Below are 27467 nucleotides of genomic sequence, written 5' to 3'. Positions count from 1 at the left end.
TTTTTAGCACATTTTTATGAGCTTTTATAACACTCTTTTGGTGTTTTTCTTTCGAGGTTTCGAAGTTGCAGCGCTGCCTACAGACAACTTGCGACAACTCGCTCTTTTCTGGCCACACACACGCTCGTTCTGGCATCCCACTCGTTGCTAAATAACGCGTGACGCCTCGCAAATTGACGCCATATGCAAAATTTTCTCAATTGCAAGTTTCTAAAGTAAAGTAAAATAAAATAAAGAACAAACAATGAATATCAACCCAATTGACCCGATGGCCGATCAAGAGGCATTAAATTACGCCAAGGACCGTAGACTGATAAATGAAATTACTGACGAGCAATATGAAGAAATGGGACTAACACGCTACGCCAAACTGACGGGACAGGGCGGCCTGGTTCAGAGTGATGTGATGTCTGAATATTTGGAATTTCTCTATTCCCTGAAAAAGTACATGCCGTTCCAAGCATACGGCATGCCAGTCGGAATCTCAATCTCTCGTCCGGATGATCTGGAATACATGGGACTGCAGCACCACGTGACCATCGACTACACATACCCGATTGTCGACAATATCTACATGATGGGCAAGATCGCTGGCGCCCATATGCTCGGCGAGCTGTACGCCAGAGGCCTGAGTGTGTGCGACAAAATGATGATGCAGGTGTCCATGCCAGCAAGCTGGGAGTATTGTGTATTCAGTAGTCTGCTGGTTCGTGGCTACAAGGACTGTGCCAAGAATGCGGGCGCCCAGTGGGCGGGCAATCGCCATTTCCGATGGCCCACAAGCTGCATAATTGGCGGTATCGCCTCCACCCACTGCCAGCCGAAGGAGTACATTAGTCCGGATAAAGCGGTCGCTGGCGATGTGTTGCTGCTCACCAAGGCCCTGGGCATCCAGGAGGTGCTCAATGCCCATGAGTGCATGAAGAAGAAGTCGGAACGTTGCGCACAGTGGCTGCGCCTCAGTCAAATTGTCTCCGAGGATGAGGTGCGTGCCGCTTTTCTGCAGGCCATGCGGTCGATGGTGCGTCTCAATCGAGTGGCCGCTCGCCTCATGCACAAGCACAACGCACACGGGGCCGCCCATATTGGCTTCCTTGGTCTGCTGGCATATGCCCAGTCCCTGGTCGCTGTCCAAAAGCAGGCCGTGTCGTTTGTCATTGATACGCTGCCGGTGATCGGCAAGATGGCAGCCGTGGCCAAAGCCAATGCCAATGCCAACGGCGACAAATGCCCGCTACTGCAGGGTCTTTCGGCTGAGACTTCGGGCGGTCTGCTCATCTGCATGCCACGCGAGGATGCCGTTGCCTTTTGCAAGGATATCAAGAGAGAGGATGACTACCCGGCCTGGATCATTGGCCGCGTTGAGAGTGGCAACAGGAAGGCCACCATCACTGAGAATCCCTCTGTTATAGATGTATATTTTCCATAAACTGTAATTGTAATTCTATTTGCTGGATTAAAGCTTACATCCCAGAAGGGGAATACATTTTGTGCCACCTAATCCTTGGGAGTTAGATCTGCGGCTTTACAGCTGGGAATACATCAGGCAGGACAGCATTGGTCGTCGCGCTAGCCAATAACCCAGAAGGATCAAGAAGAAGGGCAATCCCCGCACCAGAATGAAACACACAAAGCATTCGGTATGCGTAGCTCTAGACGAAATAAGCGGAAGATAATTAATAACTGCTCAACGCATTAATATATTTTCATGAATTAAACTGTGCTTAAAAGAGAAAACTTCCAAAGTGTAGCCTGCGCGAGTAATTGGTGCTACGATGTCTGGAAGCCTTAGAAACTACTTAGTGTAAGTGGAACTTTGTTGTCGGTGGCATGAATTCCAGCACTTTATTCGCAAATAATGTAAAATGTTGAATTCGGATTTATTTTGTATCGTTAAAGAACGTTTAATGATCAATTTTACCATACATAATAACTATACATTTAATTTGTATGAAAATGTATTTATTTATATTTATATATAGCTAGCTTATAGTGTAAAGAACTTTGTACCAACTAGTTGTGTATTTGAGCAACAGCTGCTTATGCATTCAGCTCGCTAAGTGTTTTTCTTTGTACATAGCTGCTTAATACTTGGACCTAATGTAAGTTATATTTTAGTTTCTATATATGTGTATTTTTAAAAGGTGTAGCACATATGTATAAGGTTGATTAATTCGACTATTGGGGTTTGTTAGGAGCGAAACTAGGTTAGAGTTGGGGAAGAAAATAATTATATTTACTCATTGCAAGGAAAATGAAATAAATATAAAATTTATTTATTTATTTTAGAATATTCACACGTGTAATATATGTTATATTTATATGGATTATGTATGTAGGTGGAATTTGTGGGCTAGTTAAAAAACATATGCCTGATTGTTCCTTTGCCTGAGCTAATTATCATCATATTATCCAAAGCGCTCATCAAACTTAATGGACTTTTGCCACATGATTTTCTCTGATACTCCACTGTGCACTCTTAGCGACTTATTAATGAATGTGCCACGTTCTCTAGTGGCTTAATGCATAGATTTTATCCATACATAGCAGGTGGATGACATGAATCTATGCGTTGCATACTATCGAAAATTGTTGCCACCACCTTAACCATGGCGTCGGATTCCTTGAGCATTATTGGTATATTTTTAGGCAATTGTTTGAGGGGCAGTTTGAGGTGCGTGCATGACCTCACAAAAGAGTTTTGTTTGACTTTGTTCTAACGAGCCATCGCCATCGCCGCCGACCAACGTCCATCGTCGACGACTAATGAGAGGCAAACATGAGGCAAAGGCAAGCCGCTGGAGCAGCTAGCAGCTGGCTATGCCGATGCCGATGCCATAGCATGTTAGTAGGCAGCCTGGCGGAGCGACATGAACATATCCAGCCTGCTACACTTTGAGTCGATGAAGTACAGCGGTGCCCAGACGCAGGCGGCGGCCATCAATCAGTTTGTGGCGAGCGCACTGCGCCTGTTCATCGAGGACTTTTACCAGAGCCTAGCGCCCGCCTTCATTGTGATCCTGTCCTGCCGCCGGCCCAGTCCGCTCAATTTCTATCGGAACATCATGCAGCTGCTGTACGAGAGCGTGGACACAATGATCATTCAGCTGGTGCATCACAATCACAATCAGAGCCAGAGCCGGCAACGCATCGAGGGGCCACGTACGCACAATCTGCTGCTGGTGGACTCGCTGGACGCACTCCTGTAAGTCCGAAGTACCCAACAGATCGGTCTCTCATTCCCTCCTATCCTTCGTGCAGGGACATTGAGATCCACACGTACACGGCTCAGTCGGATGCCAGCGAGTATTATTTCATATTCCTGCAGCAGCGGGATGCCCTCATACCGCAGGACATGCGGGGCGTGTTCGCCTACTGCTGGCGCCATCAGCTCATCAACTGCAACGTGATGACCCAGAGCTCCGGCGGACAGGTGGTCCTCCACACATACTTTCCGTATGCGGCCCACCATCAGTGCGGCAACACAGTGCCCACGCAGATCAATCAGTTTGCGAACGGAGAGTGGCAGCATCGCGACTTCTTCCCCGCGAAGCTGCGCAACCTGCAGCAGTGTCCGCTGGTGGTGCTCGCCCGTCGTGTCCTGCCGTTCTTCGATGTGGATGGGCGTCAGCAGCTGAGGGGCCTGGAGGGTCGCCTGCTCCTGGAGCTGGCCAAGCGGATGAACTTTAGCATAAGCTTCAGGGGACTGCAGGAGCAGCAGGACAGTCACACCACCTGGACGGAGCAGCAGCTGTTGCAGCAGTTGGTGAGTGGCCAGATGAGACGATGGACCCATCTCCCGCTTCCATTTCAGTTTGTTTCTGTCCTCGACAGATGCAGGACCGCATCGCCCATCTGGCCATCGGTTATGTGCGGAAGCGGATCCAATATGCCGCCAATCTGACGGCCGTGTTTCCACACTACTCCAACAAGCTGGTCAGCTGCCTGCTGCTGAACTCCCACAATCTGACCAGCCTGGAGATCTGGTTCTTTCCCTTCCAGACCGTTGCCTGGCTCTTTTTGGTGGGCAGTCTGCTCGGCTTCTTTGGCATCCTGCTGCTGCTGTGCTGGCGGGCCGGAGACCGAGTTTCCCTGCTCCTGGCCGTCTACGGCGCCGCCCTGGGCATGCCTGTGGCCCCGCTGGAGCAGGCCTCGCAGCAGTTGCTCTTCGGCAGCTGGCTGTGCTTCACGCTGGTCGTGCGGGCTATGTACTCGGCGCTGCTCTATCTGATCCTGCGCTACCATGTGCACCAGGCGCTGCCGCGCAGCCTTGTGGAGCTGGTGGAGCGCGGCTATACGGCCGTAATGAGTCGCATCACAATGCAGGACCTGCGCGTGGTGTCCAGCCTGCGGCAGTTAATAAGCCTGCGCTCCGTGATTGTCGCCTCCGAGCTGGACGATGAGATACTGCGACGGCTGGATCAGTGCTCGGAGGAAGCATTGGCGGGCACACATCCGCACTTCTTCGGACTGCTGGCGCAGGACGCACTGATGCATCTCACCCAGCGCGGCCACAAGGCGGGCGCCTACTACATTGTGCCGCAGTACGTTCTGGAGCAGCAGCTGGCCATCTATCTGCCGAAGCACTCGCATCTGGTGGTGCAGTTCGACCACCTGGTCATGTCCATTCGCGCCGTCGGCCTCTTGCACTACTGGGCCGGGCAATTGGCCAGCGAACAGTACTTTCGCAGCACGTTCCTGTACCGAGAGAAGAGCATCAGGCAGCCGGATCTCTGGGGCATTTACGTGATTGCTGCCGCCCTATACTTTTGCTCACTGATCGTGTTCTTTTGGGAGCTCATATCGGTTAGGTGGGGTCGCACTTCAAGCAAGAGAATAAAACCCCTTGTTTTTTTTTTTAATCGAACAAATTTAAAATAAAGATCCCTTATGTTAGCGATGAGGTGCACACAGTTCATTGCATACTAGAGATGTTGGCTATCGCTTATCGATAGCTAAGATTGGAATCAGTTGGCAGCGCCAACCAATCGAATTAGTGAATTTCAAAAATTCAAATCGCTAAATTCATTCAATTTAATTAAAGTTTTCATACAACCAATACTTATGTAGCTCCTCTATAGGAAGGAAGCCTTCTGTAATACGTGCCATAAAAGCGTATTTTGATTCATTTTCTTTTCATAATTTTATTATGCAAATCACAAAAAATTCCACTTGATGCTCATGAAAGGGACAGACAGATACAGCTACAGACAGAGAGGGGGGGAGCTTATTGTATAACTACATTTAACATTAAAATTTCAATTGGTTACAAAATAAATGCATTTCTGGTTGCTGGAGTCACCTCCAGCAGCTCCTGCTCAGCGTCCGCTTACAGCTTCTGCAGCAGAATGGAGGAGGCACCACCACCGCCATTGCAGATGGAGGCACAGCCCAGCTCGCCGGCCTTGAGGCTGTGCGAGAGATGGGTGACCAGACGGGCACCGGACATGCCGATGGGATGTCCAAGGGAAACGGCGCCGCCGTGCACATTCACCTTGGCAGGATCCAAATCCATTTTCCTCGTGTTGGCAATCGCGACCACGGCGAAGGCCTCATTGATCTCCCACATGGCCACGTCGTCCTTGCGCACGCCTGCGCGCTCCAGCAGCTTGGGCAGCGCGAAGGACGGTGCGATGGGGAAGTCAATGGGATCGGTCTCTGCATCCTGGAAGGCCACAATCCGGGCCAGAGGCTTGAGGCCGGCACGCTTGACCGCATCGGCGGACATCAGAACGACAGCGGCACCGCCATCGTTCAACGTGGAGGCATTGCCGGCGGTCACGGTGCCGTTCTCGCGCTGGAATACCGTCGCCAGCTGTCCGAACTTATCGAAATTAATGCGCTTGTACTCCTCGTCCTCGGTGATGATCACCTCGGGCTTGCGCTTCAGCTGGATCTTCACGGGCGCGATCTCGTCGGCAAAGGCATTGGCCTGCCAGGCGAGGGCCGAGCGCTTGTACGACTGAATGGCATACGCGTCCTGGTCCGCGCGGGAGATGGTCATCTTCTTGGCCGTGTTCTCGGCACAGTTGCCCATGTGGAACTTGTTGTACACATCCCAGAGGCCATCGAACACAATGCCGTCGGTCAGGTTGACGCCGCCGTAGGGTGTGGCACCGCGCTTCAGATAGAAGGGGACATTGGACATGGACTCCATGCCGCCGGCGACGACCACATCGGCATAGCCGAGCATCAGCGACTGAGCGCCCAGCATAACGGACTTCATGCCCGATGAGCACACCTTGTTCACGGTGGTGCAGCACACGTTGGTCGGCAGGCCGGCAAAGATAGCCGCCTGGCGGGCGGGTGCCTGTCCCAGGCCCGCGGACACCACATTGCCCATGATCACCTCGTTGACGTCGGTCTTCGCGATCCCGGCCCGCTCAATGGCCGCCTCGATGGCAGTGGCACCCAGCTGGGTGGCACTGAGCGGCGCCAATTGGCTCTGGAAGCTGCCGATCGGTGTGCGGGCGGCGGACACCACAAACACATCTTGGATCTTGGAGCTGTACGCGCGACGCGCCTGGGCGCACAGGTTGCGCGTGGCCTGCAGAAGATTGGCGGACATCTTGTAAGGGGTGCGGGCGGAGGCAATTTAATGATTAAACCGAGGGATCACACGATGTGGAATATAATCAGAATCAGATCGAAAACCTGTTGCTCGCTTGCGTAACAATTGCGGTCTATCGACTGACCACCTATCGACTGCGATCAGCTGTTGATCTTCGGCCATTCAGCAACACTAAAATCGTTTTTAATTGAATTTAACGGCCATTGGCAATCAAACTGCAAATTTCTGGTAAATCTTTTCTTTTTATTCAATACAAGATATTGTACTGCTAAAGAAGATTACTTCTATTACAAATTGCACAGATAATGGGCATGGTCTTACAACTAATAATACACTTTATAGGATTGAAAGACCTTCTTAAAAAAAAAAGCACAAAAAAATAGGAAAAAAAAATATATATGTATATGTATATGTTGTATGCTTGCATAACGGAACTTATTCCACATCACAAGGCGCGAATCGCTCCGAACCGCTCCTGGCACCCGCCTCCTGCCTGTACGCTCACGGCTCGTCCTTAAATCAGCATTTGCTCGCGGGACGACAGCTTCTGGGGACCACCTCCGGCCACCACCAGGGAGCGACGCATGCGATTCCTTTGCAACGTCGAGTTCCGCTCCCGCACCGACTGACGCAGATGCTGGCGCCGCCCTCCGGCACCGGCCCCGGCTACACTGCCGCCGCCCGCCGCATCCTTCTCGGCCGCATTCATGGCCGCCAGCAGCTCAAAGGCTTGCTTCTTCTGCTCCTTGGTCCAGAGGTTGGCCAGCGGTGCCGCTGGTGCTGGTGCCGGTCCTGGTCCTGCTGGCTGTTGGGCCGCCGGCGGCTTTAGAGCCAATGGTGGCCGGGATCGATTAATGGCAGGCTGCTGCGCCTGCAGCTGGGCTGACGGCACCACAGCAGCAGACTTTGGGCGCCGATTTCGAGCCTCGACTGAGGCCAAACAAAGCCAGGATGGATTTGCGGCGAGTGGAGGAGACCTGGCTGTCACCCGAATCATTGCTGGAGACGCTCATCTGCATGGGCTGTACAGTGGCCGCTGGAACAGGCACAGGAACTGCAGGAGGAGGCACATTCTCAATGCCGTACGTGACGAACTTCTGGGGCGACTGGAACGTGACCTTGCGCAGGGTGTTGACGTGGCTCTGCAGGGCCTTGGGCGCCGGCAGGGCGGCCAGATTGAGTTTCGCCACCGTCGGAGAGGTATCGTTCAGCTCGATGGTGCAGTAGGTGTCGTCATGATGCACTTTCGTGTTGGGCCTGCGCGGCGGAATGGGTGGAGCTGCCATTGCCGTGGCCGTCTGGCTGCACTTGCAGGACGTGCCTGGTGGCGGCTGATGTTGCAGCTTCTCGATCAGTTCCCGCTGCAGGGCCTGGACCCGCTGCTCGGCCAGGTGCAGCTCGTTCTCGCGTGCCTGCAGCTCGATGAGTTTCTGCTGCATCAGTGACTCCTGGGCACGGATGGCATGGAGACGCGTCTGCAGCACATCATCAAAGATGTTTTGCGTGAGAAGGCGAGGACTTTGGCCTTGCCCATGGCCTTGGCCCTCCTCCAGGCGCTTCTTCGGCTGATCCGCCTCCTGCTCTTCGCGTCTGATGCTCTCGTAAAGCGCTGGATCCGATTGCTGGATTGCCTTGTTCGTGGGAAAGATGCGACGCTTGGCCGAGTAGAAGAGCTCGCTGCGCAGATCCGGTGTGAAGACCCCAGTGACGCTCAGCCGTCGCTGTCCGTAGTCCTCGTTGAAGCTGTACTGCTCCGTGAACATGGTGCTGGACAGCTCGGGCACATCCTCGAAGAGCCGTCCCATGCCGGGCACATTGAAATCCTCGCCAGCCTCCACCAGGGTAGGGAACTCTCCATCCAATTCCGAGATATTGCGCACGACAAGCGGATGACGGATGATCACCTCGATGCCGGGACGCTGCTCATGGTCCACGGCCAGCATGAAGGCAATAATCTCCTGCAGGTCGGAGCTGTAGATGCCCGGAATGCGGCTGAACTCGCCCTGGGCAATCTTCTCCGATAGCTGATCGAAGGCGCGTCCCCGAAATGGTGGCCGCAGGGCGCACATCTCGTAGACCAAACAACCCACGGCCCAGACATCGCTCTTGCGGTCGTACTGCCGTCCCTTGACCAGCTCCGGGCTCATGTAGTGCGGTGTGCCCACAAAGGAGGCGGCGAAGCTCTGGTCCCGCCGCAGCATACGGGCCAGACCGAAATCCCCCAGTTTGGCATTGCCGGCCGCATCCAGGAATATGTTCGCCGGCTTTATGTCCCTGTGCAGGATGGTGCCGTTGGGTATCTTGTTGTGGCACACCTGCAGGGCGCGGCACAGCTGGAAGAGAACGCGCCAGATGTAGCGCTCCTCGAAACGCTGCCGCTGCGCTCGGGCTCGCTGTATGAGCTGGGAGAGGTCGCCGCCCGCACAGCACTCCATCACAATGTAGATGGACTTGGCCTCACGGTTCACCAGATGGTGGTAGTACTGCACGATGTTCGGATGCTGCAGCTGGCGCAGCATACTGATCTCCGAGACGAGCGAATCGCACTTGTCGTCGTCCAGCTCGTCGTAGTTCATGCCCTTCCAGGCGAAAAGCTTGCCGGTGCTCTTGTCCCGCACCTTGTAGCAGGTGCCGAACGAACCGTTGCCCATCACGGCCAGCACCTCGTAGTCCTGCAGGGTCTTGTGGGCAAAGTCCGATGGATCCTCGCCGGATCTGGCCATATTCTGCGGCTTGTCGCTCATTCCGTGTGCTGTGTGCTGTGTGTGGGTGTGAGCGAGCGAGCGAAGGGGGACGACGCGTAATTCCGTACTTTTCGTGGCTCTGCTCCTCCTATCTATTTTTCTTCCTGTATCTGTACTTTCGCGTCAAAGTCCGAAACCGAACTGAACTCCAGGCTGGCCTCCTCTCTGCCTCTTCATACGGGTTTCGGGCAAAGCGAAGGCTGCTGCGCCGACGCACCCACACAAACAAGCTACCTGCGAAAAAGGCAACAACAAAATACAGAAAAGATTGATGGCGCTGCCAGCTTAGCCTTTTGCCCGCTAAATCTAGCTATTTGCGCTGCTATATGGAAAACAATAGCTAAGGGCGAACTGAGGATGGCTTAGCCGGCTATGGCAACTAAACGAGGGGCAAAAAATGTGTATTTAAGATTGTCTTCTTATCTTAATACAACATTCATTTTTATACATACATAGTACATATTTTAATTCATAAATTTCCATAGCCAGACGTTGATTTTCTGAAGAAAGGAAAATGCAGAAATCTAAAATATTCAGAATTGGTTTTCCATATGTAGGTAACTACTACACCATTTTGGCATTTTCCTGCTATTTTAGCCGCCATTTCTTGCTGCCAGCACTGATGCCGTGATATTCCTGCATTTCTCGTTTGTTTCCAAGAATGGTAATCTGCTGCTGTCGCACTCACGCGCACACAAACGAGAATATGCACTTTGCAAATCGCCTTTTCTGTGGTACTCGTACTCTTCCTCTCCCCCCGCTGTGCGTGCAACGTGCACTTGTGAGGCGAATTTTCGGGGCCACAGGAGAGCGAGCCTGTGTACAAAATAGAACCGTTGGGCACAATCAAAATCTTCTATGACGCAGCACGCCCTGGCAATTCCAGCTATTGTGTCCTCTTGAACCCAAAACCCGAGCCTTTTTCCCCCCTCCACCAACCCTGCACGGGCCTGACCATAAAAATAAATTAGTTTTGTTGCATTGGCATTTCAATTTGGTTTCTCAATTGTCGTCTGGGCTATGCAATGCACTGCGGTGCGCCTCTCAAGCGGGGACTGGATTATGTTACCACTCTGATTTCATAAACATATTTCCAATGCATTTCCATTGAGTGGAGTGGAGAGAGAAGAGGAATATGTATGATGAGCTGCTAGCAAAGCAATCTAACGGGATGGCACGGCTTCCAAGCAAGTATTTTGCGCAGTTCTAAATACAAAAAAACAGACAAGCACACACACACACACACACACACACATAAGCATCCATCGTGGGTCGTTGGTTGTTGTCTCGCTTCCACTTGTGTGTAAATAAACATGCGAAAGGAGGATCCTCAGAGCCAGGTAAATTCGAGGGAAAAACGAGTTATCTTCTGCCTGGGTCCAGAGAGAGGCCCTGGCTTATCGTTATGTTAGGCCCGTGTGTTGATGGTTTTATGGTTTTCATGTGTAAAACAAACAATGGGCCCAAACGAAACACAGACGCAATCCTTCATAAATAAAACAAGTCGCAGAAAGGTATACCACTCGGGTCCCAGACTCTCCCCCCGTGACCGCAAGTAGATTTGAACAGGTCGGCCAGATACACAGACTTGAGGGTACTACAGATTACAGATCGCACTCTCCAGGGTCAACTTTCACATAGCCATTTTACGGTTTATTAGTTAAGAGTGAAAAAAAACATGTTATTTTATGCTAAGTAAAGCGCTGCCCACCCCTCACCAGGATGGCGTTTGGTTTTCGCTGCCACCGGGACGGGCATACAGAGCGCTCTTGTCGCGGAACATGGTCATACGATCCGTCTCCTTCTTGTCCAGAAAGTGGCCAAGGGCGAAGCCAAATAACGGCACCGCTGCCCACAGGGCGCGCTTGTCCAGGCCGAGCACCATCTTAGCGTGATATCGACGAAGTACTTCCTCCTAGCTCTGACTCTTTAGCTGAACGCTGTGTGCCAACTGGTGTTGCTGGCGCTTCCACTTACGGGTGTGCGACCAATCTGCGTAGATGGAGCCGACTGCAACAGTGGGAAAAAATATCACTGCAGCGTACTTTCGAGCCAATTGCGAGACAACACTACTGCCCATAAGTCTGCAAAACAAACACAAAATGAGACATGAATGAGGATATGGTATGGTATGTGGGGAAGCAGGAGCGTGGTGGAGCGCTGTTTGCATTACGTAATGAAAATGACAGGCAGACTCTTTGTTATTTGTTAGATGCAAGCGCTGTGTTGGCAATTCTTACTATGATTTAGTATACGGCGTTTAAATTCTTCGGAATAGCGAATTTCCTATGATTTCTGGCTCCAATTTGATAAATTAGTTTTGTTTTGCAACTTACTTATAGCAGCGATAGCACTAGTGCTGCCGGACTTTACAAATTGAATGCGCCGTCAGCTGTTCAACTATCGACTGCCGGGATGAACTGGGTGCGATAGCAAATATCATATATCAATGCAAATTATTTGCTTTATTTTCTTTCTTCATTGACGTATATGGCAGAGACATGATTCAGCTAGTTTTCCATTTAAAATGCACATTTGTGTGCAGGTGTACAGTATACAAATACAAATAAAATTCGCCTATGTTATCGATTAAAACTATCGGTCCCATCATTGCGAATTGAATTTGATATTGGTGGAAAGGCGGCGCTCGTGCGCGGGATTTTTTTTGTAAACTTCGCAAATCTGGATGCATTTTTTGAGATGATAGCCGTCGCAGAACCGCCTAGGGAATTCGTTCCGCGCGGTCGTCAGGCGGCTGAAGAGCATCCCGGTCCACCGGATCAGCCGCTGTCCAAATACCATCCCACCGAGCACTTTCTGCTGCAGCGTCTTCAAAACGTCAACATTTCCGCCGGCGGCGTCACCGAAGAGCCGCAGGAGTTCTGGTCGATACGCGAGATCTACGACGACTACGAGGCCAGCTATGAGCGTACCCATCGGCGTCGCCAGTTGATTGAGCACACGAAGAAATGCGGCCCCCAGGCGGCCGCTGCCACTCAGTTGTCCTCGCTGCCGCGCCACCTGCTGAACCCAGAGATGGACCATCGCGAGGAGCCCATGTGCGACTACATGGTCAACAACGAAGAGGAGCTATATGTGAACAAGAACACGGTCATCTGGACGCAGGGCCTAGGTGACGAGGACGATGGCGTCTACAAGCGCATGTGCTTCACCACCGATTATCCGGTGAAGTTTGCCTGCTTCCTGAATCGCACCTTCGTACGCGGCCGACTCGCGCAGCTGAGGGCGGCCATCGACTCGGAGGACGACAACCTGAAGGCCATCTGTGTAATGGACTCGGATGCCATGCGTGTCTATTGCAATGATGGCGAGGATTTCCTGGCCAATGTCGAGTTTCCCATCGGCCATCTGTGGCAGACGAAGCACGGTCTGCTGCTGGAGAAGGACGCTGACAATGCTCTGCTCTCGAATCTCTCGATACCGATGCCGCGCCTCTTCTCCATGTCCCATCCGCTGCACGAGGCATGCCCGGTGGTGCTCAAGACATGCACCCATTCGACCGGCTATGTGATAGAACCCGAATACAGTATCATCTACACGACAGAGGATTCCGATCTGGTGCTGCTCTACGATGCAAAGTTCTTCAAGCATTTTGTTACGCGCCTGCGAAAGGTGACGCCCGAGGAGGTGAACATTGTGCAGCAGGATCTGGGGCATACAACGATCGGGCCACGATCGACAAGTGCCTCTAGCTTTAGCACACCCAAGGCCACTGGAGGTGAGTCCATCGAGCCATCCATTCTTGCAGGTTTCCTTTACTCTTTTTGGATTTCTCTCTCTCTCTTGCCAGCCACACCGAAAGTGCCGCCAAATGTCTCGTTTCTGGGTAGGAATAACACCACCACCACCACCACCACCACCACCACCACTGGGGGCACACACACGCACACTCCACTGGGGCATAATCTCTCCAAGTTTGGACTCAGCCAATCGCAGTCGTTTAGCGGCGTCCTGGGCCAGACCAAGCAAGTGCTTCCTCCAGCCTGGCAATCTGTCAATCCTTTTAATCTTTATCATTCTTTTTTGGTTGCAGTCGTGCCTCCCTGGGCACGCCGCTCAGTCAGCTGCAGAGCAGCATGGGCCAGTCCATGTCCGCCAAGGATATGCGTAAAATGGGCCACGTGAAGCCCGCCAAGCCCATCGAGCCGGAGATGTGTCTGGAGCATATTTGGACAGAGAATACCTACGGCACGTATGTGGATTATATATTCCCATTCAAGCCTTTATTTATCACTGGAACATATTGATTTTCCGCGTCCACAGGCAGCGCGAATTCTGCGAAATGGCCACGCGTGGTTTTATCCACACGGATCTGGTGGGTCAGACGTACATGTGCTATCTGCTGGCCCGCTCCTGCCGCCTGCAGATGGTCAAAATCACGGGCTATGGCAGCACTGATGTCCAGCTCTCGATCATGGCCTCCACGCTGCCGGCCAAGGATGCTGTGGGCTTGAATCGCATGCATATGATCGCTGTCCTGGACCCTGGCGGCAGTCTCATCCTCTACACGGGCACTGTGCTCATCTCCAAGGTGCACATCACACCGCTGCTGTCCGCCAGTGTGCCCACCACATCGATGGCCACGCCCAAGGTGGTGCCAGCAGGAGCAACAACAGATGGCGCCGCAAAGGCCACCACCAGCAGCAGCAGCAGCTCCTCCTTTGGTGATGTGCGTCGCAGCAGCCTGTTGCCCACCAAGGCGCCCACGGATTTGGCCAGCTTTGACGAGGAGCTGCACATGCTGTCGCCCATTGCACCGCAGGCTGTCTCCTATACGCACCGGCAGGCGCACAACATCTGCAAGTCGCTGCGTGATCCGGCGGGTAATCGTTTGACCCTGGTCTATGCCACCGGTCGTATGCTGAGGATTGCGCTGCCGCTGCTCAACGACACGCGACTGGTCACGCGCTGCATTGCCACGCTGCGGCAGGTGCTGAATGCCACGCAGTTTATGCACTTCATCATCCGCTGGTACAGTGCCCGCAATCCGCCCGGCTCCCGCGATCTCAGCAGCGAACAGGAGTGGCAGATCTTTCGCAGCACGCTGCTCGCCCTGATGGGCTGCACGGCGGCGCCTGATATGGAAACGGCGGAGACCTATGGCCGGTGTGCCACACCCGTGCCGCATTCACCCCTCGCGGAGGAGAGCGGCGGAGCTGGTGGCGATTCTATGGGTGCGGGCCTCCAGAATGAGCCCAAGAAGCGGCGCAAATACAACGATTGCGAGGAGTACACCGACGAGGATTGGGAATTTCTGCTGCTGCAAACGACACTGGCGCCCTGCGGCAGCGATGGCCACAGCTACGGCGTGGACATCAGTGCGCCGCTCTTCCAGATGATACCCGCCATCTTTTATAGCCTGCATTTGCTGTACGAGGATCTCAAGTTGGATGTGATCTTTCAGGCGGCACAATCCTATTTGGCAGGGGTGTGTAGTCTCTGAACATCTCTCTCTCTCTCCATCTTTCTCTATCTCTCTCTCTCTCTCTCTCTCTGTTTGCTGTGCTTTGCAGTTCCTTCATCAGATGGCCATTGATATGCAGCTGGATAACTATGTACTGCATTATGTACTGGACTTTCCGGAGCTGACGCACAAGACCAGCAAGCTGTCGATGCTCTGTTTCGAGCATGGGGCGATGATGCAGCACCAGGAGCTGTTGCGTGTGCCCGCACCGAGTGTCTTTGGCCAAATGGAGCACATTGTGCTGGGCCGCGAGGAGGTGCTGCCCTACAGCTTCATCGAGTGCATCAATGAGCGGAGTCGCAACATGCTGCAGCTGCTGTCGCTGGTGTTGCACGGCCCGGAGCGCATCAAGCACTGGTGGCAGCTGCTCGAGCTACCCGAGTCCGTGCAATCAAACTATCCGAAGCGCCCCAAGCGCACGATTACTGGCGGTGTGCCCAGGTATCATCAGCTGCTGGAGCTGCTGCTGGCCATGCACTTAACGCGGCAGGACATTGAGCGATTTCCGGCTGCCGTGCATCTGATTGTGGCCGAGGCCTTGGAGCAGGCACGCGCATCGCCGCCCATGAGCAGCAGCATGTCCGCCTACGATCTGATACTGCGACCCGAGCTGGCCTCCCACTTTACGCTCGCCTTTCTGGAGAAGAGCATCGAGCAGCCGCACTGCGGGCGTCTCTACAAGGAGGATTCGCTGTCCGCGCGCTGTGCCATGAGTATGGGCCAGGGGCGGATGACCACAGAGCCGGATACGGATCTGCGGCACGATGATATGGACAATATGGACACGAAACTGCTGAGGTTACGCTTTCCGGACGACATGCGGGTGGAGGAGGTGCGCCGCCTGCTCAGCAGCTCCGAGCCGGTGCCCATCGAGGTGCACCAATCGCCCGGCACGAGCGATCACGAATTCATCGAGGAGCAGGAGAAGCAATTGTTTGCCTTGTGCGCCCGCACCATGACCCTGCCCCTGGGCCGTGGCATGTTCACGCTGCGCACCCTGCTGCCGAAGCCAAGCGACAGCATGCCCATGCCCAAGCTCTGTCTGGTGGGCCGTGAGCCGCACAAGGGCACCACCATCGAGATGCAACAGATCGAGTTCCCCGCGAATATGAGCATGTGGCCATCATTTCACAATGGCGTGGCCACCGGCCTGAAGATCTCACCCCAGGCACAGGATGTGGACTCCACGTGGATCGTTTACAACAAGCCCAAGGCCCAGGCGAATAATGCCCTGGAACATGCGGGCTTCCTCATGGCCCTCGGCCTCAATGGCCACCTCCGGACGCTGTCCTTTATGAGCGTGTACAAGTATCTGGTGAAGTGCGATGAGATGACCAATGTGGGCCTGTTGCTGGGCATTTCAGCCGCCCATCGCGGCACCATGGACACCCAGATCACCAAACTGTTGAGCGTTCATCTCGAAGCGCTGCTCCCGGCCACCGCCATGGAACTGGACATACCGCAGAGCACACAGGTGGCTGCTCTGATGGGTATTGGTATGCTCTATCAGGGCTCGGCCAAGCGGCACATTGCCGAGGTGCTGCTCCAAGAGATTGGCCGTCCGCCCGGCCCCGAAATGGAAAACTGTGTGGAGCGCGAATCGTATGCCATGACAGCGGGCCTGGCCCTGGGATTGGTCACCCTCGGGCAGGGTGAGTCGCCCGCTGGCCTCCGGGATCTCCAGCTGCCGGACACGCTCCATTACTATATGATGGGTGGAGTGAAGCGTCCCATTACGGGCTCCCAGAAGGAGAAGTACCGCCTGGCCTCGTTCCAGGTGCGCGAGGGCGAGAATGTGAATATCGATGTAACAGCGCCGGGGGCCACACTGGCCCTGGGTCTGATGTTCTTCAATTCGGGGAACACAGCGATTGCCGAGTGGATGCAGCCACCGGACTCGCGCTATCTGCTGGACATGGTACGACCCGATTTCCTGCTGCTGCGCACCATTGCCCGTGGCCTGATAATGTGGGATGATGTACGGCCGGACAATGACTGGTTCCAGGCGCAATTCCCAGCCAATCTGCGCATTCATCTGCGGCTTCCGATGCGCGACGATGAGCCCCAGCCGGAGGACAGTGATGTGGACTACGAGGCCATCACGTAAGCAGTCATCAGAGATTCTTTTTCGAATGTTTTCATGCTAATTTTTCGTTCCATTTTACAGTCAGGCATATTGCAACATTGTGGCTGGTGCCGCGTTCTGCATTGGCCTCAAATACGCCGGCACTGAGAATGCGGTGGCCTTTGCCACACTGCGGTTGGCCATTAAGGAGTTCTTGAGTTTCCCTGGCACATCCCATGGGCGAATGTGCCGGCCGCACCACCGTCGAGAGTTGCCTTATGGTGCTGCTGATTGCCATTTCGCTCGTATTTGCCGGCTCTGGAAATTGTGAGATTCTGCGCATTATTCGCTTTTTGAGATCGCGCGTGGGTCCGCAGTATCCGCACATTACGTACGGCTCCCACATGGCCATACACATGTCGCTGGGACTGCTCTTTCTGGGCGCGGGACGTTTTACCATTGCCAAGACGCCGGAATCGATAGCGGCGCTGGTGTGCGCCTTCTTTCCCAAGTTTCCCATACATAGCAATGACAATCGGTGAGAATCGTTGGCAAGTAGCAGGAGTATGAGTGCTAATCCTTTTCGTTGCTTTCCGTTGCTTTCCGTTGCTTTCCGTTCCTTTCAGCTATCATCTGCAGGCCCTACGCCATCTGTATGTGCTGGCTGTGGAGCCGCGACTGTTTCTGCCGCGCGACATAGACACCCATCAGCTGTGCCTGTGCAACATTTCGGTGCTGGATGTGGGCGCCAGTGAGCTGCGACACCTGCCCATTGCCCCATGCATCCTGCCAGAGCTGAGCACACTGCAGAAGGTGATCGTCGACGATGAGAACTACTGGCCGGTGTGCTTTGAGCGGTCGCGCAACTGGCATCAGCTGGAGAAGGCCCTGGAGATGAGTGCACCCATTGACATTAAGAAACGGACTGGCTGTCTGTCGCATTTGGAGGATCCGGATCGTCTAAAGAGCATGCTCGCCCAGACACTGACCCTCGAGCAGAGCATCTGCTGGCAGATCGACACGCGCGATCTGAAGCGCTTCGAGGCGGAGGTGATGGTAAAGCCATTCCTTAGCAGCTGCCTAGACACCGGGGGCACGCAGCTCAGTCACGAGGAGCTGGTGAAGCGGCATCAGTTGATTCTGTTGTTCTACAATGCGGTGGTCAAGGATCGTATGCATCTGCTGCCCGTCTACCTCACCCTCTTCGATGTAAGTGATTACCCAAAAGGCTGGCGAACATTTTTCACTCTCTATCGACTCCCTCTGTCCCTGCAGCACGTGACGAAACCCATGCCCAACAATACGGATGTGTGGCAGCTGAAGCTGATCGATTCGTATCTGGGGCGTGGCAGGGAGTCGGATCATGCCCGCCTCTCCGTGGAACTCATCCAGATGATGCAGGAGATCTTCAAACAGCAAATGGAGGCCTCCACCACCGAGCTGTGCATACCGCTGCGCTCATTCCTCAGCCAGAAGCGACTGGAGCCCAGCTATGTGGCCACCATCAGTGGACCCGATCTGCAGCGCGTCTTCTGTTTGATCAACTACTACAATCTGATGCCCGATATGCTGACGGGAGTGGATCTCAACGTGGGTGGTGGCGGCTCATTGAACTATATGCACTTGCTCTATGCGTTCCGGCAGCTTAATCTCGGGGCAAACACCGTCTTTGGCCTGCTCAAGATACTGCAGGCGCTCGCATGCTGCCAGCCAACGACACTAGAGGAGGCACCCTCGATCATGGCCATGGCCATGGAAGGAGGACCATGATATTCGCTTTCTGGAAATCATGAATTTCAATGAATTACGAATTATATTTACACTATCTGTGGCCTCAGCTATGTAGATAATTGACACACTGTGAATATGGTTATTTTTTTTTTCTATCTTCTATTTTCATTTCTAATATGAATTATTTTGTAAGATTTACATTTGCTACCTTTTCTGGGGTATGGATCAGGAATGAATTTAATTAGCACTTAGTATCTTAATGTCGAGGCACTTGTGCCTCTTTCATAGTTTTACTTTTCATTTCAACCTTCCTAGTTTCATTAATGGAAAGAATTAGAATTTCCAGTACTTTTTTTTGAGTTTCATCGTGATTTCAATGGATTATTGAATACCACCTGAATGAACCCAGCCATATATAGGAGCAAAATATTGGGTATCTCTTATGGTTTTATTTCTACTAATCTTTGGGTTGCCAGTTTTTCTTTTCCAATCTTTTTAGCAGAATTAAGATCTGCTAACGATGTGCTTCATGGGTTCCTTTTTTTTTTTTTTTGAAAGTATTTCCTGGAATAACTTTCTTTTTAGCAAAACCTCAATGAAAATCTATTTATAAGTTAAGCGAAAATTAATTATTACCACTGCTGCATGGATGTTCATGCATTTTGAGTTGTCATAATACTGCAATTAATACTCTTTGTGGGGGTTCCTTTATTGTCAAATAATACGTGGTAGAGAATGGAATAATCGTAGTACTAAGATAATCAAACTCTATACAATGTTCGGCTTGGCCTGTAAAGCTACCTCTTTGGCGGCAAACCATTGTCAGCCGCTATATAAGATATATGTATGCATATACATACTACATATATATATATAATACAAAAAAAAATGCCTCATTATGTCATGTCCCTCAGACAATGCGCTGGGTCTCGCCCGCCGCTAGCTCATCCGGCTTGGGCCGACAGCAGCGATTGTAGAAATAAATGCCGAGCAGGGGAAGCGGTGTCATCACGGCCACCGACACGGGCACCACCGTAGTGAGATCGGACTGCGGCGACTCCAGCGTGGTGGTCAGCAGAAAGATGGCAATGCCCGTGTTCTGTATGCCCGTTTCGATGGCAATGGTCAGGGCATCGGCGGCGTTCTGATGCAGCAGCTTGGCGGCCAGCCAGGCAAAGATGTAGCCCAGCCCGGGCAGGGCCATGCCGGCCACAGCAATCTTAGGAGGAGAAAAAATAAAACAAGAAGTTAGCACAAAAATCTCGACTTGTGACTGCGGCTGCGGCCTCACCTGCCAGGAGAACAGATAGAAGAGATAAAAGTTCGTGACGATCGCAAAGATCACAATGAACAGGATGAGGCTGGCAGAGATGGGCTTAAGCAGGCGCACGAGGACACGGGTGAGACGTGGCGAACGCTTCTGGATGGCCAGGCCCATCAGCAGCGGTATGATAAGGCAGGCACAGTAGGTGGCAATCGTTCCGTATGGCACCTGCATTCCGGCCCGCTCGAAGATCAGCTGGCCGAGTGTGAAAATCCACAGCGGCATAGTGACAAAGGCGGCCACATTGCTCACCGTTGTCATTAGCACCGAGAGATGAATGTTGCCGCCCAGCACCGCCGACCAGGTATTGGACGCACCGCCGCTGGGCGAGATTCCAGTAAAGAAGAGCCCCAGCTGCATGGCCGGAGCCTCAGGGAAGATGAACACCCCCAGAGCGTAGCTTAGCAGCGGCATACCCACCACCTGCATCACGAATCCGAGACAGGGACCGACTGGTCGCGTCACCAGTCCCCGCAGCACATCCAGATTGAGAGCGGCGCCAAAGTTGATGTACAGCAGCGACATCAGCAGGACGATGGAGCCGATGAACACGTGATCGACCACACGGCTCGGCCGCTGCACCTTCACGTCCAGCGTGCTGTCGTTGGTGCCCTGCGTCGGCAGCTGGCTGCTGTTCGACAAGCTGTCGAACAGACGGACTGTGATCTTGGTCTCGCCCAGAAAGTGGGCATTCACCTGGATGTCGCCCGTCCAGTCCCGTGTGTCCGAATTGAACAGACCCACGACTATGGTGGAGTTCTCCTCGGGCACACTGGCTAGATCATTGGCGGCACTCTCCAGGCGGAACACATAGCGCTGGGGCTGCTGCAGCGTCGATGGCGGCACATTCTCCAGCGTGAGCGACACCCGTTCGCCTTTCTCCATGCGCAGCTGGAGGCTGGCTGGCCGAAAGTGCGCCATCCAGGCCAGGGCAATGGGCGAAAGGCCCAGTGCGACCATCAGCCACATCCATCCCAGCACAGGTGAGGCCATCTTTATATAACAGATGAAAGTAAGTACCTTTCGCACGCTACAAGTGTCTGTCGCGTCGGGCTTGGGTGAGAGCTGGTCGGTGAGTAAATCTAATGGAAAAACGAAACGCACTAAAAACACACATATCACAACTGCAATTGCAAGTGTAACCCCCCCCCACCACCCCACCAGCAGCAGTGCGCCAGACAGAGATGACTAGATGCTGTCCGATTGTCCGATCGTTGATCTGAGCGCGCCAGAGCGAGACAAGCCGAGCCCGAAAACCGGCTAACAAGCCAAAGCGAAATCTATTGACTAGACCAGCTCTAATCTTGAATACCCTCTCTCTCCGCAGCCATAAGCTGCTGATGTTGACAAAAATATTTATCTCCAAAAAAACAAGAAAAAAGTGCTTACTCACGGAAGATCATACGTGTTAAGAGATAATAACAAATAAATATAGATGGAAGACATCTGGCAGATTCGATTGACCCGAAGGCCATCAGCAAAGCGAATGTAGCCTAACCGTAAAGGGGATAGGATAGAGAAAAAGCAGTTACTTTGATGGGTTTCCCTCGCTGGGAGAGAAGTGTAGTGTACGTGAGATGCGTTTTTATTGGAGCTTTTGGGTTGGATCAGTATAAAATCAGTGTATAATTAAAAAAGGTTAAAACAATGGATTAAAATGTGTAAAAGAATTTGATAACTAGTTTTGTGTCTGCTCCGGGCATACTTAGTAGCGGTAGTGGTCGGGCTTGAAGGGTCCCGTCTTGGACACACCCAGATAGCTGGACTGTTTCTCCGTCAGTTTGGTGAGCTTGACGCCGAGCTTCTCTAGATGGAGACTGGCCACCTCCTCGTCGAGGACCTTGGGCAGGACATGCACGCCGACCTTGTACTGGGCGGACTTGGTCCACAGCTCGATCTGGGCGAGCACCTGATTGGTGAAGGAGTTGGACATAACGAAGCTGGGATGGCCGTGGGCACAGCCCAGATTGACCAAACGTCCTTCGGCCAGGAGGATGATGTGACGGCCATTGGGCATGGTGTAGCGATCGACCTGGGGCTTCACGTTCACCTTCTCCTTGGCATTGGCATTCAGCCAGTCGACATCGATCTCGATGTCAAAGTGGCCGATGTTGCACACGATGGCATCGTCGGGCATGTTGAGCAGGTGCACAGAGGTGATGATGTCGCGGCAGCCGGTGGTGGTCACAAAGATGGACGCCTCCTTGCTGGCCTCCTCCAGTGTGGTCACCTCGTAGCCCTCCATGGCCGCCTGCAGGGCATTGATCGGGTCGATTTCGGTGACGATCACCCGACCGCCGAATCCCTTCAGAGCCTGTGCACAGCCCTTGCCCACATCACCGTAACCAGCGACGCAGCACACTTTGCCGGCGATCATCACATCTGTGGCGCGCTTGATGCCATCGATCAGGGACTCCCGGCAGCCGTACAGATTGTCGAACTTGCTCTTGGTCACCGAATCGTTGACATTGATGGCTGGGATGCCGAGGCGGCCATCCTTGAACATCTTGTACAGGTTGTGGACACCGGTGGTCGTCTCCTCGCTGAGGCCCTTGATGTCCTTCAGGTACTGTGGGAACTTCTCGTGCACCAGATTGGTCAGATCACCGCCATCGTCCAGGATCATGTTCAGGGGCTTCCCATCGGGGAAGACCAGGGTCTGCTCGATGCACCACATGTACTCCTCGTCCGTTTCACCCTTCCACGCGTACACGGGCACACCGGTGACCGCAATGGCTGCCGCGGCATTATCCTGTGTGCTGAAGATGTTGCAACTGGACCATTGGACCTGCAACAATAGAGAGTAAAACGCTAGTGAGATGGTGTGACAGCAGCCGTTGCCAAGGGGGAATGTTTTGTACAAAAGTGTCTAGTCAGAGGAAATAACAATGCTTCAGCATCAGCATATCAATGGGTGCCCGAGACCCCATTGACCCTGACATGCGGCTGCTTATCTTGCGAAAGGGCGCCTTGAACTTGCCCCCCGGGAAGCTGACACTTTTGTTTTTCGGCCAATCGATTGTTGTGCGTAAACAAAACGAAGATAAGGGGGGAAGAACTCACCTCAGCACCCAGCTCCACAAGGGTTTCGATGAGCACCGCCGTCTGGACGGTCATGTGCAGGCAGCCGGTGATACGAGCCCCCTTCAGGATCTTGGACGGCCCGTACTTCTTGCGGCAGGCCATTAGGCCGGGCATCTCGTTTTCCGCAATGATAATCGCCTTGCGTCCCCATTCGGCCAGACTGATATCGGCTGTCGTGTAAAAAGTGGGAGAGATACGGGGAAGATAAGCAAATATATATGATGATGTGTTAGCAAGCAGCAGCCTGGCAACAACGTGCGCCGACTGTTCGTTCGCTTCGCTCCTCTTTAACCTCAGAAACATGTGCAGAGTGCGATGCGGTGCACCACATGGACATGGAATTTCCGTTCGCGCGCGCTCATCTGCGCATCTGATGTGCCTGTTGCCGGGTGCAGGAGCAATGCTCCCTGCGGCATTTATTTTTAAACTCACCAACTTTGTAGGCAGGCTTCGACATGTTCTTGCAAGGATTGGGTTCGACAGGCGCAGAGCAGAAAGACGAATGTAGAATTGAAGTCGCGGGCAGCGGTTAATGAACATGGGCGGCAGTGTGACAGCGGACTTATCGAAAAAATATATCGCCTGACTCTATGAAATATATCGATATACCTTAAATTTTCAAAATATATCGTAAATACTCGGTGGAACAAAAACACGAACTCCATTTGAACAGGTGAACACTTTGAGTTTAACCGCGAAAAAATGTTACTGTTGGTTAATCTTGTTGGTCCATCCTTTTTCTTTATTACTAAACAAAAATTACCACTATATTTTTCACCTGAACTACGCGAAAATATTTTAAGTTTCATAATATTATTGTTTGTATAAAAATACCCACTGGTCTACAATAGCGTAATCGTTTTAATCGGAAATCATATTCCTTGATATTGATATTCGTTTCACACAATTGATGAATTAATTAATATATATAATTGGAAAGAGATACAAATCTATCACAACATTTTCATAATTCTTATCTGATATTTTACCATCTCTAATGGTGACATTATGACATTAGACTTTGCTAGCTGACTAGCCTAGCTGGTAAAATAGTGATAGCCTTAAGGGAAATGTTTTACTTTGCGGATACAATTTTGCTGGCTTGTTGGCTGTGTCTTGCTGAAAAACAGTTGTTCGACTGAAAGCTAGTAGACGTGTCTAGAGACGACTACGAACACCAATATGTCATTTTGTCTCTCATGCTCTAGTGTCATAGCACTATAAGCTCAGTCACGACGTCACCGATAGCAACCATCGATAGACCTGCAACTATAGATGACACAGCTTTGACTGGCAGCAGGCAGCGAAAATATACACAGCAAAAAGTGAGAATTTGAGTGCGTTTTCGTTGGTCATAGCTGAAGCAAGCAAATAATCATATTTAGCTAAGAACATGTCCGGCTCCGGTCTTGATGAAAATCCCTTTGGCGAGCCCAATCTGGACAATCCGTTTGCGGTAAGTCCGGAATGAAAAGTTCGAACCGACACACGCACACACAAAGTAAGTGAGTGGGTGTGTGTGCGTGTGTGTGTGTGCTGCAACGACGACACCGTCGCATATGTTTCATTTTCCTATTGGTATAATCCTATACCCCGTAGGACCCCGCCATACAACAGGCAAGACGTCAGGCTGGCGCTGCCTTGGTTTCACTGGAGGATTACAATCCCTTTGAGGAGCAGGCCAAGCCACAGCTTCAAATCAACTCCACCAACACGGCGGCCGTCGTTCAGCCGCTCTCACAGAACGTTCCACCCCCACAGACCAGTTCGCTGGGCGCATCGGCGCCAAGCACCAGCATACAAATCACCTCGGAGGAGCTGCAGGTATGTGCGTGCCCCAGTGTGGCAATAATGTGGCCGATCATTGTGTGCGTGTGGTGTGTGCTAGATCAGCACAAACAAAAGAAAAAAGAACCGGCACTAGAAGACGGTTGGTTTCGCGTTACACGTCTCCAATGCGGAATGTACAGTGAATGCTCGCCATAGAGGGTCGCGACGGCAGCATTATCTGTGGCGATCATGCGAGCAAATGTTTTATTGCAGAATACCACCCGATAAAGCCGTATCTGTCGTTATCTACTGTCTTGTTTTGTGATAAATTTATCCGTCTCCAAATTCTTGCTGTTGTCTCTTTGTGAAGATTATCTATGGGTACGCACTGTAAACATTCTCCGCTTGCGGTTGCATTGCTGGGGCTGCCATATGTGGGCGTTGCTTAGGGCCGAGCGATTATCAATGAATGGCCAACATTATGCTGATAATTCCTCTCTCTTTCCCTTTGTCTTTGCATCGATGTAGCGACGGCAGGAGGAGCTGGACCGCAAGGCTGCCGAATTGGATCGCCGCGAACAGCAGCTTCAGGGGAATGTGCCACAGCTGAACAACTGGCCGCCGTTGCCGGATAATTTCTGTGTGAAGCCGTGCTTCTACCAGGACTTTGAAGTCGAGATACCCCCAGAGTTCCAGAGACTGGTGAAGCATTTGTACTACATTTGGATGTGTGAGTATCGTGTGTAATTTTTTCATTACCGGCTGATAAGCCGCCGATCGACCGACTGGGATTAGTCATCCAATGGAACGTACATACATACATATATGTATGGATATGTATGTATGTTTTATTGTTGATAGATTTGATTCGATCGAAAAGTGCAGGCCCTCTGCCGGTTACCTGAAATGTTTACTAATCTCGTGTTACTCCCCGCCCCCGCCACACTTTATGTCTCTATCCCGCGCAGTCTATACCATGACGTTGGTGGCCAATGTGATTGGGGGTCTCATCTTGCTGTTCCATTCGGGTGATTTTGTCACTTTGTTCCTGGCCCTGTTCTACACTGTGCTCTTCACGCCCGCCTCTTATGTTTGCTGGTAAGTGCTTGCTGTCATATTTATTCTGTAATATTATCTTAAAACTCTTTTCTGTAATTCTCTCTATCTTTGGATAGGTTTCGGCCTGCGTACAAGGCCTTCCGCAATGATTCGAGCTTCAATTTCATGGTCTTCTTCTTCATCTACTTCTTCCAAACCATCTACTCGGTGGTGCAGGCCGTTGGCTTCGATAAGATGGGCTATTGCGGCTTCATAACGGCCATCTCTCAGTTTGATGGGAAGGCGCCGGGTATAATTGTTGGCATATTGCTGCTAAATGTTGCCTTCTGCTTCACGGCCGTGGCCGTGGCCAATATACTGATGATCACCAAGATACACACGATCTATCGCAGCACTGGGGCCAGCATGGCCAAGGCACAAGCGGAGTTCACCACGGAGTTTCTGCGCAATCAGCATGTCCAGGAGGCGGCCTCATCGGCGGTGAATACGGCGATCAGTTCGCAGTTCAACAACAGCAGATACTAAGCTAAACAATTAGAGAGACAATCAATCAATGAATCAACCAATCAATCAACCACATTGTATTTTGGCACATGGAGCAACAAAGCTCCAGCACTCATCCACAGAGATAGTTGGCTACGAAAATCGGCACAGATAGAAAGGAGATGGAGTCGCAACAGAGCGTGAAACAGAAAGAGAGAAATAGAAAAAAAAACAAAAATCAGAGGAAACATTAATAAGAATAAAACTAAAGCAAGCATTGAAGAGGAGAGAAGAGGAGCATTGAACTAATAACTAATTGCTTTTGTGCATAAATAATTCCTAGAATGCCGTCGTCTTTATTGCAAATAATTACTGTAACGATATGATAGAACACCAAAACACACACCAATAATTAACAAATACTTTATGGAAATGAAACAAAAAAAAAAACAAACAACAACAAAACTGAGAACTAAGTAGAAGGAAGCAGAGAAAACACTTGTGCCTCACTTGTGGCAAGTAACAGTGAGACAAGAGTCCGATTCAAATTAACAATTTAATATAATATAAATTACAAAGAAATACAATATCTGAGTATATATATATACATATATATACCTCTAGGTATGTATATATGTATAAGAATGCTTCGAGTGCAGGTTTTTTTGTGTGTTTTTTCCTAAGAAATTATTAATTTATACAAGAATTTATCCAGACACGGATATAAACATGAATATTGATAATGCCGCTGATGGATGGATGGATGGATGGATGATGTTTTCTAGTTCTTTAAGTCCCACGCAGTCACACCTCCTTCGCTCACACACACACACACACTCACATACACATACATTCAAGGCATACATATATAAAAACCTATATATATATATACATATACGATTATACATATAATATAAATAATATATTTAACGCTTACATTATAGAAATTTATCTCTTGTCGCCTATCCCGCCCCGCCCCGCACCAACTACCCAACATGAAATCAAAAATTAAATTTTGATTACTCGTCCACACGCCGCCCTTCGCTTTCGTTCTTCACACTCACATGTAATGTCGTGTCGTGTTTTTTTTTGTAATCGTAATTGTTATATATTATATATATCTATGTATATGAAGACAGCATATAAAATAT

The 27467-nt window shown here is 51.5% G+C and overlaps 10 protein-coding genes across 12 annotated transcripts; 4 read left to right on the top strand and 6 right to left on the bottom strand.

Moving 5' to 3' along the window:
* Window positions 1-346: 346 nt before the first annotated feature.
* Window positions 347-1429, top strand: LOC111080043 (inactive selenide, water dikinase-like protein). The gene has a single exon (XM_022375425.2). It carries the CDS (start codon window positions 347-349, stop codon window positions 1427-1429), a length of 1083 nt encoding a protein of 360 aa, XP_022231117.2.
* Window positions 1430-2472: 1043 nt separating this feature from the next.
* On the top strand, window positions 2473-4881 carry LOC111080039. Its single transcript, XM_041592753.1, has 4 exons — window positions 2473-3205; window positions 3262-3766; window positions 3835-4023; window positions 4162-4881. Exons 1-4 carry the CDS (start codon window positions 2871-2873, stop codon window positions 4879-4881), a joined length of 1749 nt encoding a protein of 582 aa, XP_041448687.1. The 5' UTR covers window positions 2473-2870.
* A 247-nt stretch (window positions 4882-5128) lies between these two features.
* Window positions 5129-6692, bottom strand: LOC111080035 (acetyl-CoA acetyltransferase, mitochondrial). The gene has a single exon (XM_022375404.2). It carries the CDS (start codon window positions 6566-6568, stop codon window positions 5330-5332), a length of 1239 nt encoding a protein of 412 aa, XP_022231096.2. The 5' UTR covers window positions 6569-6692; the 3' UTR covers window positions 5129-5329.
* Window positions 6693-6802: 110 nt separating this feature from the next.
* On the bottom strand, window positions 6803-9548 carry LOC111080034 (serine/threonine-protein kinase Nek5). The gene is given in 2 exon segments (XM_022375403.2): window positions 6803-7475; window positions 7477-9548. Coding segments are annotated over 2 exon segments (2229 nt in total). The 5' UTR covers window positions 9316-9548; the 3' UTR covers window positions 6803-7085.
* A 1398-nt stretch (window positions 9549-10946) lies between these two features.
* LOC111080031 lies at window positions 10947-11200 on the bottom strand. Its single transcript, XM_022375398.2, has one exon. The coding sequence runs from the start codon at window positions 11198-11200 to the stop codon at window positions 11030-11032; it is 171 nt and encodes a 56-aa protein (XP_022231090.1). The 3' UTR covers window positions 10947-11029.
* Window positions 11121-11743, bottom strand: LOC111080032. 3 transcript variants are annotated; one of them, XM_022375400.2, is made up of 2 exons: window positions 11652-11743; window positions 11121-11399 (listed from the first exon to the last, which is right to left on the bottom strand). In XM_022375400.2, exon 2 carries the CDS (start codon window positions 11393-11395, stop codon window positions 11231-11233), a length of 165 nt encoding a protein of 54 aa, XP_022231092.1. In that variant the 5' UTR covers window positions 11396-11399; window positions 11652-11743; the 3' UTR covers window positions 11121-11230. The 3 variants fall into 3 exon arrangements, with proteins under 3 accessions (XP_022231092.1, XP_022231091.1, XP_022231093.1); XM_022375399.2 differs by lacking the exon at window positions 11652-11743 and adding an exon at window positions 11556-11649; XM_022375401.2 differs by lacking the exon at window positions 11652-11743 and adding an exon at window positions 11556-11638 and having other exon boundaries at window positions 11121-11475.
* Window positions 11744-11870: 127 nt separating this feature from the next.
* On the top strand, window positions 11871-18907 carry LOC111080029 (anaphase-promoting complex subunit 1). Its single transcript, XM_022375395.2, is given in 9 exon segments — window positions 11871-13054; window positions 13127-13301; window positions 13370-13528; window positions 13600-14764; window positions 14850-16903; window positions 16968-17091; window positions 17093-17403; window positions 17492-18074; window positions 18141-18907. Coding segments are annotated over 9 exon segments (6105 nt in total). The 5' UTR covers window positions 11871-12015; the 3' UTR covers window positions 18636-18907.
* A 378-nt stretch (window positions 18908-19285) lies between these two features.
* LOC111080030 (P3 protein) lies at window positions 19286-21035 on the bottom strand. Its single transcript, XM_022375396.2, has 2 exons — window positions 19888-21035; window positions 19286-19815 (listed from the first exon to the last, which is right to left on the bottom strand). The coding sequence occupies exons 1-2, from the start codon at window positions 20911-20913 to the stop codon at window positions 19507-19509; spliced, it is 1335 nt and encodes a 444-aa protein (XP_022231088.2). The 5' UTR covers window positions 20914-21035; the 3' UTR covers window positions 19286-19506.
* Window positions 21036-21489: 454 nt separating this feature from the next.
* LOC111080033 (adenosylhomocysteinase) lies at window positions 21490-23554 on the bottom strand. Its single transcript, XM_022375402.2, has 3 exons — window positions 23437-23554; window positions 22984-23174; window positions 21490-22708 (listed from the first exon to the last, which is right to left on the bottom strand). Exons 1-3 carry the CDS (start codon window positions 23459-23461, stop codon window positions 21626-21628), a joined length of 1299 nt encoding a protein of 432 aa, XP_022231094.1. The 5' UTR covers window positions 23462-23554; the 3' UTR covers window positions 21490-21625.
* Window positions 23555-24268: 714 nt separating this feature from the next.
* LOC111080044 (secretory carrier-associated membrane protein 1) lies at window positions 24269-26894 on the top strand. The gene is made up of 5 exons (XM_022375426.2): window positions 24269-24460; window positions 24604-24828; window positions 25303-25504; window positions 25743-25872; window positions 25950-26894. Exons 1-5 carry the CDS (start codon window positions 24398-24400, stop codon window positions 26356-26358), a joined length of 1029 nt encoding a protein of 342 aa, XP_022231118.1. The 5' UTR covers window positions 24269-24397; the 3' UTR covers window positions 26359-26894.
* Window positions 26895-27467: the final 573 nt, after the last annotated feature.

This window comes from Drosophila obscura, unplaced genomic scaffold (assembly GCF_018151105.1).
Source record: "Drosophila obscura isolate BZ-5 IFL unplaced genomic scaffold, ASM1815110v1 contig_185, whole genome shotgun sequence".
Classification (NCBI taxonomy): domain Eukaryota; kingdom Metazoa; phylum Arthropoda; class Insecta; order Diptera; family Drosophilidae; genus Drosophila; species Drosophila obscura.
Note: the sequence above shows the minus strand (reverse complement) of the source record. Positions and strands in the feature narration are given on the sequence as shown.

Coding starts and splice junctions, on each gene's coding strand:
- LOC111080044 (XM_022375426.2), top strand. CDS start 24,398: ATGTCCGGCTCCGGTCTTGATGAAAATCCCTTTGGCGAGCCCAATCTG. Junction 24,829..25,302: donor TCACCTCGGAGGAGCTGCAG/GTATGTGCGTGC, acceptor GCATCGATGTAG/CGACGGCAGGAGGAGCTGGA. Junction 25,873..25,949: donor CCCGCCTCTTATGTTTGCTG/GTAAGTGCTTGC, acceptor ATCTTTGGATAG/GTTTCGGCCTGCGTACAAGG.
- LOC111080032 (XM_022375400.2), bottom strand. CDS start 11,395: ATGGGCAGTAGTGTTGTCTCGCAATTGGCTCGAAAGTACGCTGCAGTG.
- LOC111080030 (XM_022375396.2), bottom strand. CDS start 20,913: ATGGCCTCACCTGTGCTGGGATGGATGTGGCTGATGGTCGCACTGGGC. Junction 19,816..19,887: donor TCTATCTGTTCTCCTGGCAG/GTGAGGCCGCAG, acceptor TCTCCTCCTAAG/ATTGCTGTGGCCGGCATGGC.
- LOC111080039 (XM_041592753.1), top strand. CDS start 2,871: ATGAACATATCCAGCCTGCTACACTTTGAGTCGATGAAGTACAGCGGT. Junction 3,206..3,261: donor GACTCGCTGGACGCACTCCT/GTAAGTCCGAAG, acceptor TCCTTCGTGCAG/GGACATTGAGATCCACACGT. Junction 4,024..4,161: donor CCGTTGCCTGGCTCTTTTTG/GTGGGCAGTCTG, acceptor GCCTCGCAGCAG/TTGCTCTTCGGCAGCTGGCT.
- LOC111080043 (XM_022375425.2), top strand. CDS start 347: ATGGGACTAACACGCTACGCCAAACTGACGGGACAGGGCGGCCTGGTT.
- LOC111080031 (XM_022375398.2), bottom strand. CDS start 11,200: ATGGTGCTCGGCCTGGACAAGCGCGCCCTGTGGGCAGCGGTGCCGTTA.
- LOC111080035 (XM_022375404.2), bottom strand. CDS start 6,568: ATGTCCGCCAATCTTCTGCAGGCCACGCGCAACCTGTGCGCCCAGGCG.
- LOC111080033 (XM_022375402.2), bottom strand. CDS start 23,461: ATGTCGAAGCCTGCCTACAAAGTTG. Junction 23,175..23,436: donor GAAGCCTGCCTACAAAGTTG/GTGAGTTTAAAA, acceptor TTTACACGACAG/CCGATATCAGTCTGGCCGAA. Junction 22,709..22,983: donor TTGTGGAGCTGGGTGCTGAG/GTGAGTTCTTCC, acceptor CTATTGTTGCAG/GTCCAATGGTCCAGTTGCAA.